The sequence below is a fragment of the Monodon monoceros genome, unplaced genomic scaffold (genome assembly GCF_005190385.1).
Source record: "Monodon monoceros isolate NGI ecotype Baffin Bay Population unplaced genomic scaffold, NGI_Narwhal_1 Super_Scaffold_18, whole genome shotgun sequence".
Taxonomy (NCBI): Eukaryota; Metazoa; Chordata; class Mammalia; order Artiodactyla; family Monodontidae; genus Monodon; species Monodon monoceros.
In genome coordinates this window covers 142,870,168-142,886,953 of record NW_021703774.1, presented here as the reverse complement: position 1 = coordinate 142,886,953, position 16,786 = coordinate 142,870,168, and the positions used below count along the sequence as shown (strand labels likewise).

General features: G+C 40.4%; 1 protein-coding gene across 1 annotated transcript in view; it reads left to right on the top strand.

The window, feature by feature from the left end:
- Positions 1 to 15,988, top strand: part of NSUN4 (NOP2/Sun RNA methyltransferase 4) — a 33,971-nt gene extending 17,983 nt beyond the window's left edge. Inside the window, exons 5-6 of the mRNA XM_029230937.1 lie at positions 8,395 to 8,519; positions 15,364 to 15,988. Coding sequence (XP_029086770.1) covers positions 8,395 to 8,519; positions 15,364 to 15,640 — 402 coding nt within the window. The 3' untranslated portion in view covers positions 15,641 to 15,988. The remainder of the gene's footprint in view (positions 1 to 8,394; positions 8,520 to 15,363) is intronic.
- The last annotated feature ends 798 nt before the right edge of the window (positions 15,989 to 16,786 follow it).

Here is a 16,786-nt window from a genome sequence, read left to right as displayed (position 1 = left end):
TCTTAACCACTGGACTACCAGGGAAGTCCCCTTGTTTGTCTCTTTTTAATGTGTGAGTGTTCCTTTATGTGTTCTGGATATGAGTCCTTTATTGAATATATATGTATTATAAATATCTTCTTCCGCTCTGTAACTTATCTTTTCACCCTCTTAGGATGAAACAGAAGTTCTTAATGTAGTCTAATTTATCACAATGGTTAATGCTTTGGGGTCTTATTTTTTTTTAATTTATTTTATTGAAGTATAGTTGATTTACAATGTTGTGTTAATTTCTGCTGTGCAGCACAGTGATTCAGTTATACAAATATATATACAGTCTTTTTCACATTCTTTTCCATTATAGTTTATCACAGGATATTGAATATAGTTTCCTGGGTTACACAGTAGGACCCTGTTTATACATTCTATATATAATAGTTTGCGCCTGCTAATCCCAAACTCCCAATCCATCCCTCCCCCAACCCCTCTCCCCTTTGGCAACCACAAGTCTGTTCTCTATGTCTGTGAGTCTGTTTCTATTTTGTATATAAGTTCATTTGTGTCATATTTTAGATTCCACATATAAGTGATATCATATGGTATTTGTCTTTCTCTTTCTGACTTACTTCACTTAGTATGATAATCTTTAGGTCCATCCATGTTGCTGCAAATGGCATTATTTCATTCTTTTTTGTGGCTGAACAGTATACCATTATATATGTGTACCACATCTTCTTTATCCATTCATGTGTCAGTGGACATTTAAGTTGTTTCCTTGCCTTGGCTATTGTGAATAGTGCTGCTAGGAACATAGGGGTGCATGTATCTCTTTGAATTATAGTTTTGTCTGGATATATGCCCAGGAGTGGATAGCTGGATCATACGGCAACTCTATTTTTAGTTTTTTGAGGAACCTCTGTACTGTTTTCTGTAATGGCTGCACCAATTTACATTCCCACCAACAGTGTAGGAGGGTTCCCTTTTCTTCACATTAGGTCTTATTTAAGGTACCTTTGCCTACCCTAAGGTAATAAAGATATTCTAGTATTACCTTCTAGAAACTTTTTTTTTTTTTTTTGCGGTACACGGGCCTCTCACTGTTGTGGCCTCTCCCGTTGCGGAGCACAGGCTCCGGATGTGCAGGCTCAGCAGCCATGGGTCACGGGCCCAGCTGCTCCACGGCATGTGGGATCTTCCTGGACCGGGGCACGAACCCATGTCTCCTGCATTGGCAGGCGGACTCTCAACCACTGCGCCACCAGGGAAGCCCTAGAAACATTTTTGTTTTACCTTTGTCACTTAGATTTACAGTCCAGTTGGAACTGATTTTTATGTGTAGTGAACAAAGTTAGGATACTAAAAATGGTATTTAGTTGACCCAGTATCAATTATTGAAGAGATTATTCATTTTCCACAGCTCTGCCTTGTCACCTTTGTCATAAATCAAGTATCCATATATATGTGGGTTTGTTTCTGGACTCTGTTCTGTTCTATTGGCCTATTTATCTTTCTTTTCAAGAAACTATACTGTCTTCATTGCTGTGGCTTTATAATAAGTCTTTAATATCTGGTATACTAAATCCTCTAACTTTATCTTTGAATTTCTCTTGGCTCTTCTTGGTTCTTTTGTATTTTCATAAATTTTGTCAATTTACACAACAAGACTTTCAGGGCTTTTGCCAGGAATTACATTGAGTCTAAAAACCATATTTGAAAGATAATTTCACTGGACATAGAATTCTATATTGGTAATTGTTTCCTTTTAACATTTTGAAGGTCTTGTTTTTTTATTTTTTAAAATATTTATTTATTTATTTGGCTGCGCTGGGTCTTAGTTGAGGCACGTGGGATATTTGTTGTGGTGTGCGGGATCTTTAGTTGCAGCATATGGAATCTAGTTCCCTGACCAGGGACTGAACCTGGGCCCCCTGCATTGGGAGCATGGAGTCTTAGCCGCTGGACCACCAGGGAAGTCCCTGAAGATCTTATTTATTTTGCTATTCATTGTTTCTGTTGAGAAGTCAACTATAAGTCTTATTAAAACTTCTTGAGGGGAATTTCCTGGCAGTCCAGTGGTTAGAACTCAGTGCTTTCACTGCCGGGGCCTGGGTTCAGTCCTTGGTCAGAGAAATAAAATCCCACAAGCCATGAGGCATGCCCCCCACCAAAAAAAAAAAAACCTCCTTTAAAGGTGGTGTGTATATCTCCTGCCTGGGGTTCATAGTGCTTCCTGAATCTGTGGTTTGATTTTCTCATCAGTTTTAGAAAATTCTCAGTCATTATCTCTTCATATAATTTTTTGTTTCATTTTTTTCTCATAATTTTGGGACTTTAATTACATGTATGTTAGGCTTTTTCACCATGTCCCATATAAATTTTATATTCTTTCCTATATTTCTCTCCTTTTTTCCATCATGATTCAATCTGGATGTCGTGTTTGACCTGATTCACCAGTCCTTTCTTACCTGTGTCTAATAAGCTGTTAAATACATCTGTTGAGGTCTTTTTAAAAATTGAGAAATAATTGACATACATATTAATATTGTATTAGTTTTAGGTGTACAACATAATGATTTGATATATGTATATATTGTGAGATGATTATCACAATAAGTTTAGTTAATTAACATTTATCACCACACATAGTTAACATGCGGCCTGTGGGATCTTAGTTCCCTGACCAGGGATTGAACCCGTGCCCCCTGCAATGGAAGCGCGCAGTCTTAACCACTGGACCACCAGGGAAGTCCCACAAATTTTTTTCTTATCATGAGAACCTTTTTTTTTGGCTGCACCACACAGCTTGTGGGATCTCAGTTCCCTGACCAGGGACTGAACCTGGGCTACAGCGTGAAAGCTCGGAATCCTAACCAATAGGCCACCAGGGAACTTCTGAGAACTTTTAAAATCTACTCTCTTAGCAACTTTCAAATATATAATACAGTATTGCTAACTATAGTCATCATGTTGTACATTATATCCCCAGGACTTATTTGTTTTATAACTGGAAGTTTGTACCTTTTAATCACCTTCACCCATTGCGCCCACCTTCCACGTAACCACTACTCTGTTCTCTGTATCTACTAGCTCTTTCTTTCTTTTTTTTTTTTTTTTTTTTTACATTTTGCATATAAGTGAGATCATACAGTATTTGTCTTTCTCTGTCTGACTTATTTCACTTAGCATAATGCCCTCAAGGTCCATCCATATTGTCTCAAATGGAAGAATTTCCTTCTCTTTTATGGCTCAGTAATATTCAGTTGTATACATATTCTGCATTTTCTTTATTTATTCATCTGTTGATGGGCACTTAGGTTGTTTCCATGTCTTGGCTATTGTAAATAATGCTGCAGTGATCGTGGGGGTGCAGATATCTTTTCAAAGTAAAGTTTTTGTTATCTTCAGGTAAATACCTAGAAGTAGAATTTCTGGATGATATGATAGTTCTATTTTTAATTTTTTGAGGAACCACCATACTGTTGTCCATAGTGGATGCAGTAACTTATATTCTCACTGCATCTATTGAGTTCTTGATTTCAGTTATTATATTTTCCAGTTTTAGAATTTCCAGCTGATTATTTTAAAAAATTCTAGTTCTGTAGAAATTAGAAATGATAAAATTTTATGTCTTTTCATCTAACTTCTTGAACATACGCATGATTTTTTCAAATACTATGATAATTCTAGTATTTGGATCTCATGGCAGCTTCTATGATCTGTTTTTTCTCTTGGTTTTTGGTCATTTGGTTTTATCTCCTGGTATTAGTGATTTTTTTGTTAGAATGCCAGACATTTTGTGTGAAAAATTGCAGGGATAATCTGAGGCTCTAGATATCTTCCTCTAGAAAGGATTTGATTTTCCTAAGGCTGACAGTTAACATCAGAGCAGATCATCTTAATTCAGCCAGAAATTAGGCTGATTCAAAGCTGGAGTTTGTGAGGGCTGTTCATTTTCCAGTTTACCTTTATATGTAGGGTATTTAATTTCAGCGCTCTAGCTCAAGGCATGAGGTGTTTCTTTACTAGGACCCTCTACTCCTTGGTGTGGACTCTGAACTCCAGTTTTTGTCCCCACAGTTCTATAAGACTGCTGAAAGTTCTGTTCATCTTCTCAACCCCTTATTTGTCACAGTAGAGCTGAATGTGTCTGGCTTACCTACCTGTACTTTATCCTCTCTAGGATCTTAGCCCCTCAGTTCTTGGTTCTTTAGTAGATCTCTAATGATTTCAGATAGATATTTTAAATATTTTGTCAAGCATTTCTAATTGTTCCACCAGGAGTGTTGGTTTACAAGCTATTCTGCTTTTACTAGAAGTGTAAAGCCTGATTTTGTTTATTGTCAGCTTATGATCATTGCCTAGTTAATTAAAAGAGCCCTGGTTTAATCGTTGATTTTCATTCCTCCAGAAAGGAACCTGCATTTGCTTTGCTAGGTGTTTGGGGGATTGCTCAATCCAGGACCATTTATTGTTCTACAGGGGATTTTCTGGATCATGCAGGCATCATGAGTTTGAACCTCCTATCTGAGTGGTTACAAATTCTCAGGGAGACTTTTTTTTCTTTTTGCCTGGAGTTAAAGCCAAAACAGACAAGCTCTCTTGTCTTCCTTTGTGTCTGATTTCTCTTTTTTTGGCTGTGCCACGTGGCATGTCGGATCTTAGTTCCCCATCCAGGGATTGAACCTGTGCCCCCTGCATTGGACGCACAGAGTCTTAACCACTGGACTGCCAGGGAAGTCCCATTGTGGCTGATTTTTTCCCCCCTAGTTCATACTTTGATTGAGCATGTAGCCCTTTAAGGATTTTGACTTTTCTGTGGATTTCCATTCCAATTCTGTACCTCAAGTGCCCAGTTTTCTGCCCTCCAAGGCTTTGGGTTACTAGGGATTGATAAAAGATAGAAGGCACCTCCAATGGGCACATGAAAAGATGATCAACATTGCTAATTATTGGAGAAATGCAAATGAAAACTACAACGTGGGGACTTCCCTTGTGGCACAGTGGTTAAGAATCTGCCTGCTGGGACTTCCCTGGTGGTGCAGTGGTTAAGAATCCACCTGCCAATGCAGGGGACACGGGTTCAAGCCCCGGTCCAGGAAGATCCCACATGCCGCGGAGCAACTAAGCCCGTGCACCACAACTACTGAGCCTGTTCTCTAGAGCCCGCGAGCCACAACTACTGAGCCTGTGTGCCACAACTACTGAAACCCGTGCGCCTAGAGCCCGTGCTCTGCAACAAGAGAAGCCACAGCAGTGAGAAGCCCACACACCTCAATGAAGAGTAGCCCCCACTCACTGCAACTAGAGAAAGCCTGCGTGCAGCAATGAAGACCCAACGCAGCCAAAGATAGATAGATAAATAAATAAATAAATAAAAAGAATCCGCCTGCCAATGCAGGGGACATGGGTTCAATCCCTGGTCCAGGAAGATCCCACATGCCATGGAGCAACTAAGCCTGTGTGCCACAACTACTGAGCCTGCGCTCTAGAGCCTGTGAGTCACAACTACTGAGCCTGTGTGCCACAACTACTGAAGCCTGCACGCCTAGCACCTGTGCTCCGCAACAAAGAAGCCACCACAATGAGAAGCCCGTGCACTGCAATGAAGAGCAGCCCCCACTTGCTGCAGCTAGAGAAAGCCCACGTGCAGCAGTGAAGACCCAATGCAGCCAAAAATAAAAAATAAAAAAAAATACTACAATGTGGTATCACCTCACATCAGTCAGAATGGCATTCATCAAAAAGTCTATAAATAATAAACACTGGAGAGGGTGTGGAGAAAAGAGAACCCTCCTACACGGTTGGTGGGAATGTAAATTGGTGCAGCCACTATGGAAAATGGTATGGAGGTTTCTCAGAAAACTAAAAATAGAGTTGCCATATGATGCAGCTATCCCACTCCTTGACATATGTCCAGATAAAACTATAATTCAAAGAGATACATGCACCCCCGTGTTCATGGCAGTATTATTTACAAGGGCCAAGACTTGGAAGCAATCTAAATGTCTATTGACAGATGAATGGATAAAGAAGATGCAGTACATATATACAGTGGAATACTACTCAGCCACAAAAAAGAATGAAATAATGCCTTTTGCAGCAACATGGATGGACCTAGAGATTATCATACTAAATAAAGTAAGTCAGACAGAGACAGACAAATATCACAGATCACTTACATGTGGAACCTAAAAAAAAGATACGAATGAACTTATTTACAAAACAGAAACAGACTCACAGACATAGAAGACAAACTTATGGTTACCAGAGGGGAAGGGGGGAGGGATAAATTAGGAGTTTTAGGATTAGCAGGTACAAACTACTGTATATAAAACAGATAAACAACAAGGTCCTGGGAGTTCCCTGGTGGCCTAGTGGGAAGTGTGCTATAGGGAATATAGTTCCCTATAGCACAGGGAACTGTATTCAGTATCTTTCAATAAACTACAAAGAAAAGAATCTGAAAAATAATATATATAATATATACGTGTAAATATATATATTTACTGAATCACTTCACTGTATACCGGAAACTAATACAACATTGTAAGTCAACTATACTTCAATTAAAAAAGATAAAAAAAATAGAAGGCATTGACTTCAGCTCTGGAATCCCTCCCTGGATTTGTGCTCCTGGTTTTTCTTTGGCTTCTGAGGATTTCTCTAATTTTCTATGAGCTATGCATTTAAAAGTATTAAAAAAATAATAAATAAATAAATAAATAAATATATATATATATATATTTTTTTTTTTTTTGCGGTACACGGGCCTCTCACTGTTGTGGCCTTTCCCGTTGCGGAGCACAGGCTCCGGACACGCAGGCTCAGCGGCCATGGCTCACGGGCCCAGCCGCTCCGCGGCATGTGGGATCTTCCCGGACTGGGGCACGAACCCACGTCCCCTGCATCGGCAGGCGGACTCTCAACCACTGAGCCACCAGGGAAGCCCTTAAAAATATATTTTATGTTTAGATATTTTGTATCACAAGGGTTTCAAGATATCTAGTTTACTACGTTCCTGGAAACAGAAGGTATTAATTTCTTCTATCGTGTGGTTTCTAAACATTCCAGTGGCCCTTCTCTGAGCATTCCTATGCCCTTCTCTGATCATTCCTATTTAGTTAATGTCTATTTTTCCTGTGGACGCTAGCCGCATCACATTTCTTGAGATACGACCTGACTAGAATGCAAGGTAGTCATTATTTCTCTTACTCTGTATACACTGTATCAATTCATTCAGCCTAGGAGTACAGCAGGATATTGAACACTGGGTCATTACTAATTTACTCGGAATTTCTGCTTGACTGAAAATTTATAGATCTTTTCCACAGATGATTTTACTTCTTCTTTTAAATAAATTTTATTTAATTTATTTTTTAGCTGCATTGGGTCTTCATTGCTGCACGCGGGCTTTCTCTAGTTGCGGCAAGCGGGGGCTACTCTTCATTGCGATGCACATGCTTCTTATTGCGGTGTCTTCTCTTGTTGTAGAGCACGTGCTCTAGGCATGCGGGCTTCAGTAGTTGTGGCTCACAGGCTCTAGAGCGCAGGCTCAGTAGTTGTGGTGCACAGGCTTAGTTGCTCTGTGGCATGTGGGATCTTCCCAGACCAGGGCTGGAATGCATGTCCCCTGCACTGGCAGGTGGATTCTTATCTACTGCACCACTAAGGAAGTCCTGATTTTACTTTCTGAAATGTAAATACAGGACTGTTTTTTTGGGGGGATGGGTAGGTTTTTTGTTTTTTGGTCTTTAGTGCCCATCGCAGAGTAGGCTCTTAGTAAATAAATGAATAACTTTATTTATTTATTTATTTTTGGCCACATTGCGCAGCTTGTGGGATCTTTGTTCCCTGATCAGGCATTGAACCCAGGCCCTCAGCAGTGAAAGTGTGGAGTCCTAACCACTGGACCACTGAGGAATTCCTCAATGAATGAATGACTTTCCATCTCTCACTTTAAAACTTTTCCATATTGGATATGACATTGTTTTAGCATAAGATAATTTTGAATCCTGATCCTGTTATTCAATATATTAGCTACCCTTTGGGTGTTATATCATCTGTAAATTGGATGTTTTCATTCAAATAGCTAGGGACAGAGTCAAGGACAGAGCCCTGAAGCACTGAAGACTTCTTTTTAGGTTGATATCAATTACTTAATTCAGTTTTTTGTATGTTGGTTTTGGTTTTTTGCCTAGCCATGAGTATACTTAGATGTACTATTTTCCCACTGATTATTTCACAATTGTCCACCAGGTTAAAGTGAGAAGCTTTGTCAGATGCTCTGCAGTGGGGGGATGGGCTAGGGGAGCACTCTGCAGAACCCTCCAGGTTAGGGGCCTAAAACACCCCTGGCCTGAGGAAGAGGAGCCTGTAAGGAGCCCTAATACTTTACCCTTTAACACTCCTGGGCAGGTGCTGGTGGATGTGCCCTGTACAACAGACCGCCACTCCCTTCATGAGGAGGAGAACAACATCTTTCAGCGTTCAAGGAAGAAGGAGCGGCAGATGTTGCCTATGTTGCAGGTGCAGCTTCTTGCGTGAGTAATGGATTTACAGAAACTCAGGACTTTGGGCCAGAGTGCTGTGGGGGGGTCTGGTCACCTGGGGGGCTTGGGGGCTAGAAGCTCTTGCCAAGACCATTACCCGTAGAAGGGTCTTCTGGCTGGGAATCTGCCTGGAGGAGACAATCATCATTGGATGGTCTTTCTCTGGGACATAAAGACTCTATGTGGAGATTGGTTCAAGATGGTGTAGAAGGATGTGCGCTCACTCCCTCTTGTGAGAGCACTGGAATCACGGCTAACTGATGAACAGTCATCAACAGGAAGACGCTGGAACTCAACAAAAGAGATACACCACATCCAAAGACAAAAGAGAAGCCACAATGAGATGGTAGGAGGGGCGCAATCACAATAACATCAAATCCCATAACTGCTGGGTGAGTGACTCACAAACTGGAGTGAAGGTTCTGAGCCCTACGTCAGGCTTCCCAACCAGCGGATCTGGCAGTGGGAGGAGGAATTCCCAGAGAATCAGACTTTGAAGGCTAGTGGGATTTGATTGCAGGACTTTGACAGGACTGGGGGAAACAGACTACACTCTTGGAAGACACACACAAAGTATTGTGCATATCAGGACCCAGGGAGAAGGAGCAGTGACCCCACAGGAGACTGAACCAGACCTACCTGCTAGTGTTGGAGGGTCTCCTGCAGAAGCGGCAGGGACAAGGACACTGGCAGCAGAGGTTCTGGGACGTACTCCTTGGCATGAGCCCTCCCGGAGCCCGCCATTAGCCCCACCAAAGAGCCTCTAGGCTCCAGTGCTGGTCACCTCAGGCCAAACAAGAAACAGGGAGGGAGCTCAGCCCCACCCATCAGCAGGCAAGCCGATTAAAGTTTTACTGAGCTCTGCCCACCAGAGCAACACCCAGCTCTACCCACCACCAATCCTTCCCATCAGAAAGCTTGCACAAGCCTCTTAGATAGCCTCATCTGCCAGAGGGCAGACAGCAGAAGCAAGAACTACAGTCCTGCAGCCTGTGGAACGAAAACCACATTCACAGAAATATAGACAAAATGAAAAGGTAGAGGAGGACTATGTACCAGATGAAGGAACAAGATAAAATCCCAGAAAAACAACTAAATGAAGTAGAGATAAACAACCTTCCAGAAAAAGAATTCAGAATAATGATAGTGAAGATAATCCAGGACCTCAGAAAAAGAATGGAGGCAAAGATTGAGAAGATGCAAGAAATGTTTAATAAAGACCTAGAAGAATTAAAGAACAAACAAACAGAGGTGAACAATACAATAAGTGAAATGAAAAATACACTAGAAGAAATCAATAGCAGAATAACTGAGGCAGAAGAACAGATAAGTATCTGGAAGACAGAATGGTGGAATTCACTACCACAGAACATGATAAAGAAAAAAGAATGGTAAGAAATGAAGACAGCCTAAGAGACCTCTGGGACAACATTAAATGCACCAACGTTCGCATTATAGGGGTCCCAGAAGGAGTAGAGAGAGACAAAGGACCTGAGAAAATATTTGAAGAGATTATAGTTGAAAAATTCCCTAACATGGGAAAGGAAATAGCCACCCAAGTGCAGGTAGAGCAGAGAGTCCCAGGCAGGATAAACCCAAGGGGAAACATGCCGAGATACATAGTAATCAAATTGACAAAAATTAAAGACAAAGAAAAATTATTGAAAGCAACAAGGGAAAAATGACAAATAACATACAAGGGAACTCCCATAAGGTTAACAGCTAATTTCTAAGAAGAAACTCTACAAGCCTGAAGGGAGTGGCATGATATATTTAAAGTGATGAAAGGGAAGAACCTACACCCAAGATTACTCTACCTGGCAAGGATCTCATTCAGATTCGATGGAGAAATCAAACGCTTTACAGACAAGCAAAAGCTAAGAGAATTCAGCACCACCAAACCAGCTCTACAACAAATGCTAAAGAAACTTCTCTAAGTGGGAGATACAGGAGAAGTAAAGGACCTACAAGAACAAACCCAGAATAATAAAGAAAATGGTAATAGGAACATACATATCGATAATTACCTTAAATGTGAATGGATTAAATGCTCCAACCAAAAGACACAGGCTCACTGAATGGATACAAAGACAAGACCCACATATATGCTGTCTACAAGAGACCCACTTCAGACCTAGGGACACATACAGATTGAAAGTGAGGGGATGGAAAAAGATATTCCATGCAAATGGAAATCAAAAGAAAGCTGGAGTAGCAATACTCATATGAGATAAAATAGACTTTAAAATAAAGAATGTTATAAGATACAAGGAATGACACTACATAATGATCAAGGGATCAATCCAAGAAGATGATATAACAATTATAAATATATATGCACCCAACCTAGGAGCACCTCAATACATAAGGCAAGTGCTAACAGCTATAAAAGATGAAATCAACAGTAACACAATAGTAGTGGGGGACTTTAACACCTCACTTACACCAATGGACAGATCATCCAGACAGAAAATTAATAAGGAAACACAAGCTTTAAATGACACAATAGACCAGATAGATTTAATTGATATTTATAGGACACTCCATCCATAAACAGCAGGTTACACTTTCTTCTCAAGTGCACACGGAACATTCTCCATGATAGATGACATCTTGGGTCACAAATCAAGCCTTGGTAAATTTAAGAAAATTGAATCAAGCATCTTTTCCAACCACAGCGCTATGAGATTAGGAATAAATTACAGGGAAAAAAAACGTAAAAAACACAAACACATGGAGGCTAAACAATATGTTACTAAATAACCAAGAGATCACTGAAGAAATCAAAGAGGAAATCAAAAAATACCTAGAGACAAATGACAATGAAAACATGATGATCCAAACCTGTGGGATGCAGCAGAAGCAGTTCTGAGAAGAAAGTTTATAGCAGCACAATCCTACCTCAAGAAACAAGAAAAATCTCAAATAAACAATCTAAGCTTACACCTAAAGGAACTAGAGAAAGAAGAACAAACAAAACCCAAGGTTAGTAGAAGGAAAGGAATCATGAAGATCAGAGCAGAAATAAATGAAATAGAAGCAAAACAATAGCAAAGATCAATAAAACTAAAAGCTGGTTTTTTGAGAAGATAAACAAAATTGATAAACCATTAGCCAGACTCATCAAGAAAAAGAGGGAGAGGACTCAAATCAATAAAATTAGAAATGAAAAAGGAGAAGTTACAACAGACACTGCAGAAATACAAAGCATCCTAAGAGACTACTACAAGCAACTCTATGCCAATAAAATGGACAACCTGGAAGAAATGGACAAATTCTTAGAAAGGTATAACCTTCCAAGACTGAACCAGGAAGGAATAGAAAAACATGAACAGACCAATCACAAGTAATGAAATTGAAACTGTGCTTAAAAATCCTCCAACAGGGACTTCCCTGGTGGTGCAGTGGTTAAGAATCTGCCTGCCAAAAAAAAAAAAAAAAAAAAAGAATCTGCCTGCCAATGCAGGGGACATGAGTTTGAGCCCTGGTCTGGGAAGATCCCACATGCTGTGGAGCAACTAAGCCCATGCACCGTAACTACTGAGCCTGCGCTCTAGAGCCCACGAGCCACAGCTACTGAGCCTGTGTGCCACAACTACTGAAGCCTGCGCGCCTAAAGCCTGTGCTCTCCAACAAGAGAAGCCACCATAATGAGAAGCCTGTGAACTGCAATGAAGAGTAGCCCCCACTTGCCGCAACTAGAGAAAGCCCATGCACAGCAATGAAGACCCAATGCAGCCAAAAAAATAAATAAAATAAAATAAATAAATTTTAAAAAAACAAAAAACAAAAGTCCAGGACCAGATGGCTTCACAGGTGAATTCTATCAAAATTTTGAGAAGAGCTAACAGCTATCTTTCTCAAAGTCTTCCAAAAAATTGCAGAGGAAGGAACACTCCCAAACTCATTCTACAAGGCCACAATTACCCTGATACCAAAACCAGACAAAGATACTACAAAAAAAAATTACAGACCAATATCACTGATGAATATAGATGCAAAAATCCTCAACAAAATACTAGCAAACAGAATCCAACAACACATTAAAAGGATCGTACACCATGATCAAGTGGGATTTATCCCAGGGATGCAAGGATTCTTCAATATATGCAAATCGATCAATGTGATACACCATATTAACAAATTGAAGAAGTAAAACCATATGATCATCTCCATAGATGCAGATAAAGCTTTTGACAGAATTCAACACCCATTTGTGATAAAAACTGTCCAGAAAGTGGGCATAGAGGGAACCTTCTTCAACATAATAAAGGCCATGTACCACAAACCCACAGCAAACATCATTCTCAATGGTGAAAAACTGAAAGCCTTTCCACTAAGATCAGGAACAAGACAAGGATGTCCACTCTCACCACTATTATTCAACATAGTTTTGGAAGTCCTAGCCACAGCAATCAGAGAAGAAAAAGAAATAAAGGAATACAAATTGGAAAAGAAGAAGTAAAACTGTCACTGTTTGCAGATGACATGATACTATATATAGATCATCCTAAAGATGTCACCAGAAAACTACTAGAGCTAATCAATGAATTTGGTAAAGTTGCAGGATACAAAATTAATGCACAGAAATCTCTTGCATTCCTATACGCTAACAACGAAAGATCAGAAGGAGAAATTAAGGAGACAATCCCATTCACCATTGCAACAAAAAGAATAAAATATCTAGGAATAAACCTACCTAAGGAGGTAAAAGACCTGTACTCAGAAAACTATAAGACACTGATGAAAGAAACCAAAGATGACACAGGGAGAGATACACCATGTTCTTGGATTGGAAGAGTCAATATTGTGAAAATGACTATACTACTGAAAGCAATCTACAGATTCAATGCAATCCCTATCAAATTACCAATGGCATTTTTTACAGAACTAGAACAAAAAAATCTTAAAATTTGTATGGAGACACAAAAGACCTTGAATACCCAAAGCAATCTTTTTTCTTGAGGGAAAAAAGCGAAGCTGGAGGAACCAGACTCCCTGACTCCAGACTATACTACAAAGCTACAGTAATCAAGAGAATATGGTACTGGCATAAAAGCAGAAATATAGATCAATGGAATAGTATAGAAAGCCCAGAGATAAACCCACGCACCTGTGGTCAACTAATCTATGACAAAGGAGGCAAGGATATATAATGGAGAAAAGACAGTGTCTTCAATAAGTGGTGCTGGGAAAACTGGACAGCTACATGTAAAAGAATGAAATTGGAACACTCCCTAATACCATACACAAAAATAAACTCAAAATCAATTAAAGACTTAAGTGTAAGGCCAGACACTATAAAACTCTTAGAGGGAAACACAGGAAGAACACTCTTTGACATAAATCACAGCAAGATCTTTTTTGACCCACCTCCTAGAGTAATGAAAATAAAACCAAAAATAAACAAATGGGACCTAATGAAACTTAAAAGCTTTTGCACAGCAAAGGAAACTATAAACAAAACGAAAAGACAGCCCTCAGAATGGGAGAAAATATTTGCAAATGAATCAAGAGACAAAGGATTAATCTCCAAAATATATAAACAGCTCATGCAGTTCAATGTTAAAAAAAAAACCTAATCAAAAAATGGGCAGAAGACCTAAATAGAAATTTCTTCAAAGAAGACATACAGATGGCCAAGAGACACATGAAAAGCTGCTCCACATCACTAATTATTAGAGAAATGCAAATCAAAACTACAGTGAGGTATCACCTCACACCGGTCAGAATGGGCATCATTAGAAAATCTACAAACAGCAAATGCTGGAGAGGATGTGGAGAAAAGGGAACCCTCTTGCACTGTTGGTGGGAATGTAAACTGATACAGCCACTATGGAGAACAGTATGGACGTTCATTAAAAAACTAAAAATAGAATTACCGTATGCCCCAGCAATCCCACTCCTGGGCATATACCCAGAGAAAACCATAATTCAAAAAGACACATGCACCCCAGTGTTCATTGCAGCACTATTTACAATAGCCAGGTCATGGAAGCAACCTAAATGCTGACAGATGAATGGATAAAGAAGATGTGATACATATATATACAATGGAGTATTAGCCATAAAAAGGATCGAAATTGGGTCATTTGTAGAGACATAGATGGACCTAGAGACTGTCATACAGAGTGAAGTAAGTCAGAAAGAGAAAAACAATATATGCGTATATTAACTCATATGTGTGGAATCTAGAAAAATGGCACAGGTGAACTGGTTTGCAAGGCAGAAATAGAGACACAGATGTAGAGAACAAACGTATGGACACCAAGTGGGGAAAGCGACGGGGAGGGTGGTGGTGGTGATGGGATGAATTGGGAGACTGGGATTGACATGTATACGCTAATATGTATAAAATAGATAACTAATAAGAACCTTCTGTGTAAAAAATAAATAAATAAAATTCAAAAAAAAAAGAAAAGACTGTGTGGTAGGACATGCATAGCAGGATGGGCTGCACAGATTGACTTTTACCTCTATGCTAGTCCCCATGTCAGTGAGTAGCACAATTTTGAAAAATAATTACTGAGGTTAAGGCTCTGTAGAGCTGGGGTAGGGACTCAGTCCATGGGCAGCATCAGGGTTTGGTTTACAACCAGAGTCAAAGATCAGGGGACCATTTCAAAAGGACTTTTGGAGGAGAGCCCATGGAGTAAGGTTGGGTTGCTCTCAGCTTTGAGAACAACTTTCAGGTGGTGTCAGTGTGGAAGGCACTTCAGAGGCTAACACAGCTACCCATCCCACAATACACTCCCCTATCCTTCCAGCTTCTTCTGATGCGCTTCTACTTCTGGGAAGCTCACTAGTCACTGATACTTTCTCTTTCTGGTTACAGGGCTGGACTCCTTGCCACCAAACCAGGAGGCCACGTTGTCTATTCCACCTGCTCACTCTCACACTTACAGAATGAGTATGTGGTGCAAGGCACCATCGAGCTCCTGGCCAATCAATACGACATCAAGGTTCATGTGGAAGACCTGACTCACTTCCGAAAGCTTTTCATGGACACATTTTCTTTCTTCCCATCCTGCCAAGTTGGGGAGCTGGTAATCCCAAACCTCATGGCCAATTTTGGGCCTATGTACTTTTGCAAAATGTGTAGAATGACGTAGCGTCACCCTGTTCCTGAAGTCCTGTTGTAAGAAGCCAAAGGGTGTACTCTTGTGGAGACCAGTGGCAGAGATGCACTCTGACCTATCTCCATCCCATTCATGTCTTTCTGTAGACAGTTTTCAGCAATAGGAAGTAAGAGTTTTTCTGTCCTGCTGTCCAATTGTGGAGCATCAGCACGTTTCTAACTCACTTATTACACCCCACTTCCAACCCCTACTCCCCATCTCTGAGCCTGTGCTAAAGGTTCCTGCCCCATTAGGGGCTTAGGAGGAGGAACCAGTGAGCAGGGCCACTCTTTAAGCTGTAAACTTGGGAAGAAGCATTTAGCCAATAAAATTGTTGAAGCTACATGGAGCTGGGACTGTAGTTGGGGGGCCTCATGTCAGTCCAAGTAGTGTTAGTTCCTTTTGTACCCAGGTACCCAAAGCACAGGACCTCAGCCTGGTTACAGGCCTCTGGTTACAGAGCCCGTCTCACACTTGAGGTGAGTTCTGCATGATAAGTCTTGAGCAGCCGAAGGGCTTAAACAAGCCTACCAAGTTTCTCCATATGTCCCATGATCTAATTTAAGGAACAAGTAACTAAAATGTTAAGCCAGTGCATAATAATCTGCTTACTTACTTTGAGAAAGCTCTCTTGAGCTGAATAATTCCAGCCATTCCTCCTGCTGTCAACAGCACTGCTTCCCAAATGTGGCTGGGAAGAGCTAGTGGCTCCAGTGCTCCTGTGCTCTAGAGCCTGTGAGCCACGGCTACTGAGCCCACGTGCTACAACTACTGAAGCCCACGTGCCTAGAGCCCATGCTCCGCAACAAGAGAAGCCACCGCAGTGAGAAGCCCGTGCACTGCAATGAAGAGTGGGTACCACTTGCTGCAACTAGAGAAAGCCCGTGCGCAGCAGCAAAGACCCAACACAGCCAAAAATAAATTTTAAAAAACTAAAAAAAAAATTAAAAAAAAAGAATGTTCATAGTAGCCCTGGTCACAAAAGCAAACCCAAATGCCCATGAGAGTGGACAAATAAAATGGAATATTCACACAATGGAATACTATACAGGTGTCAAAAAATGAGCTACAATAACACATAACAATATGAATGATTCTTAGCAAAAATAAATGAAAAGTTTAGTCCCAAAGATTAGATGT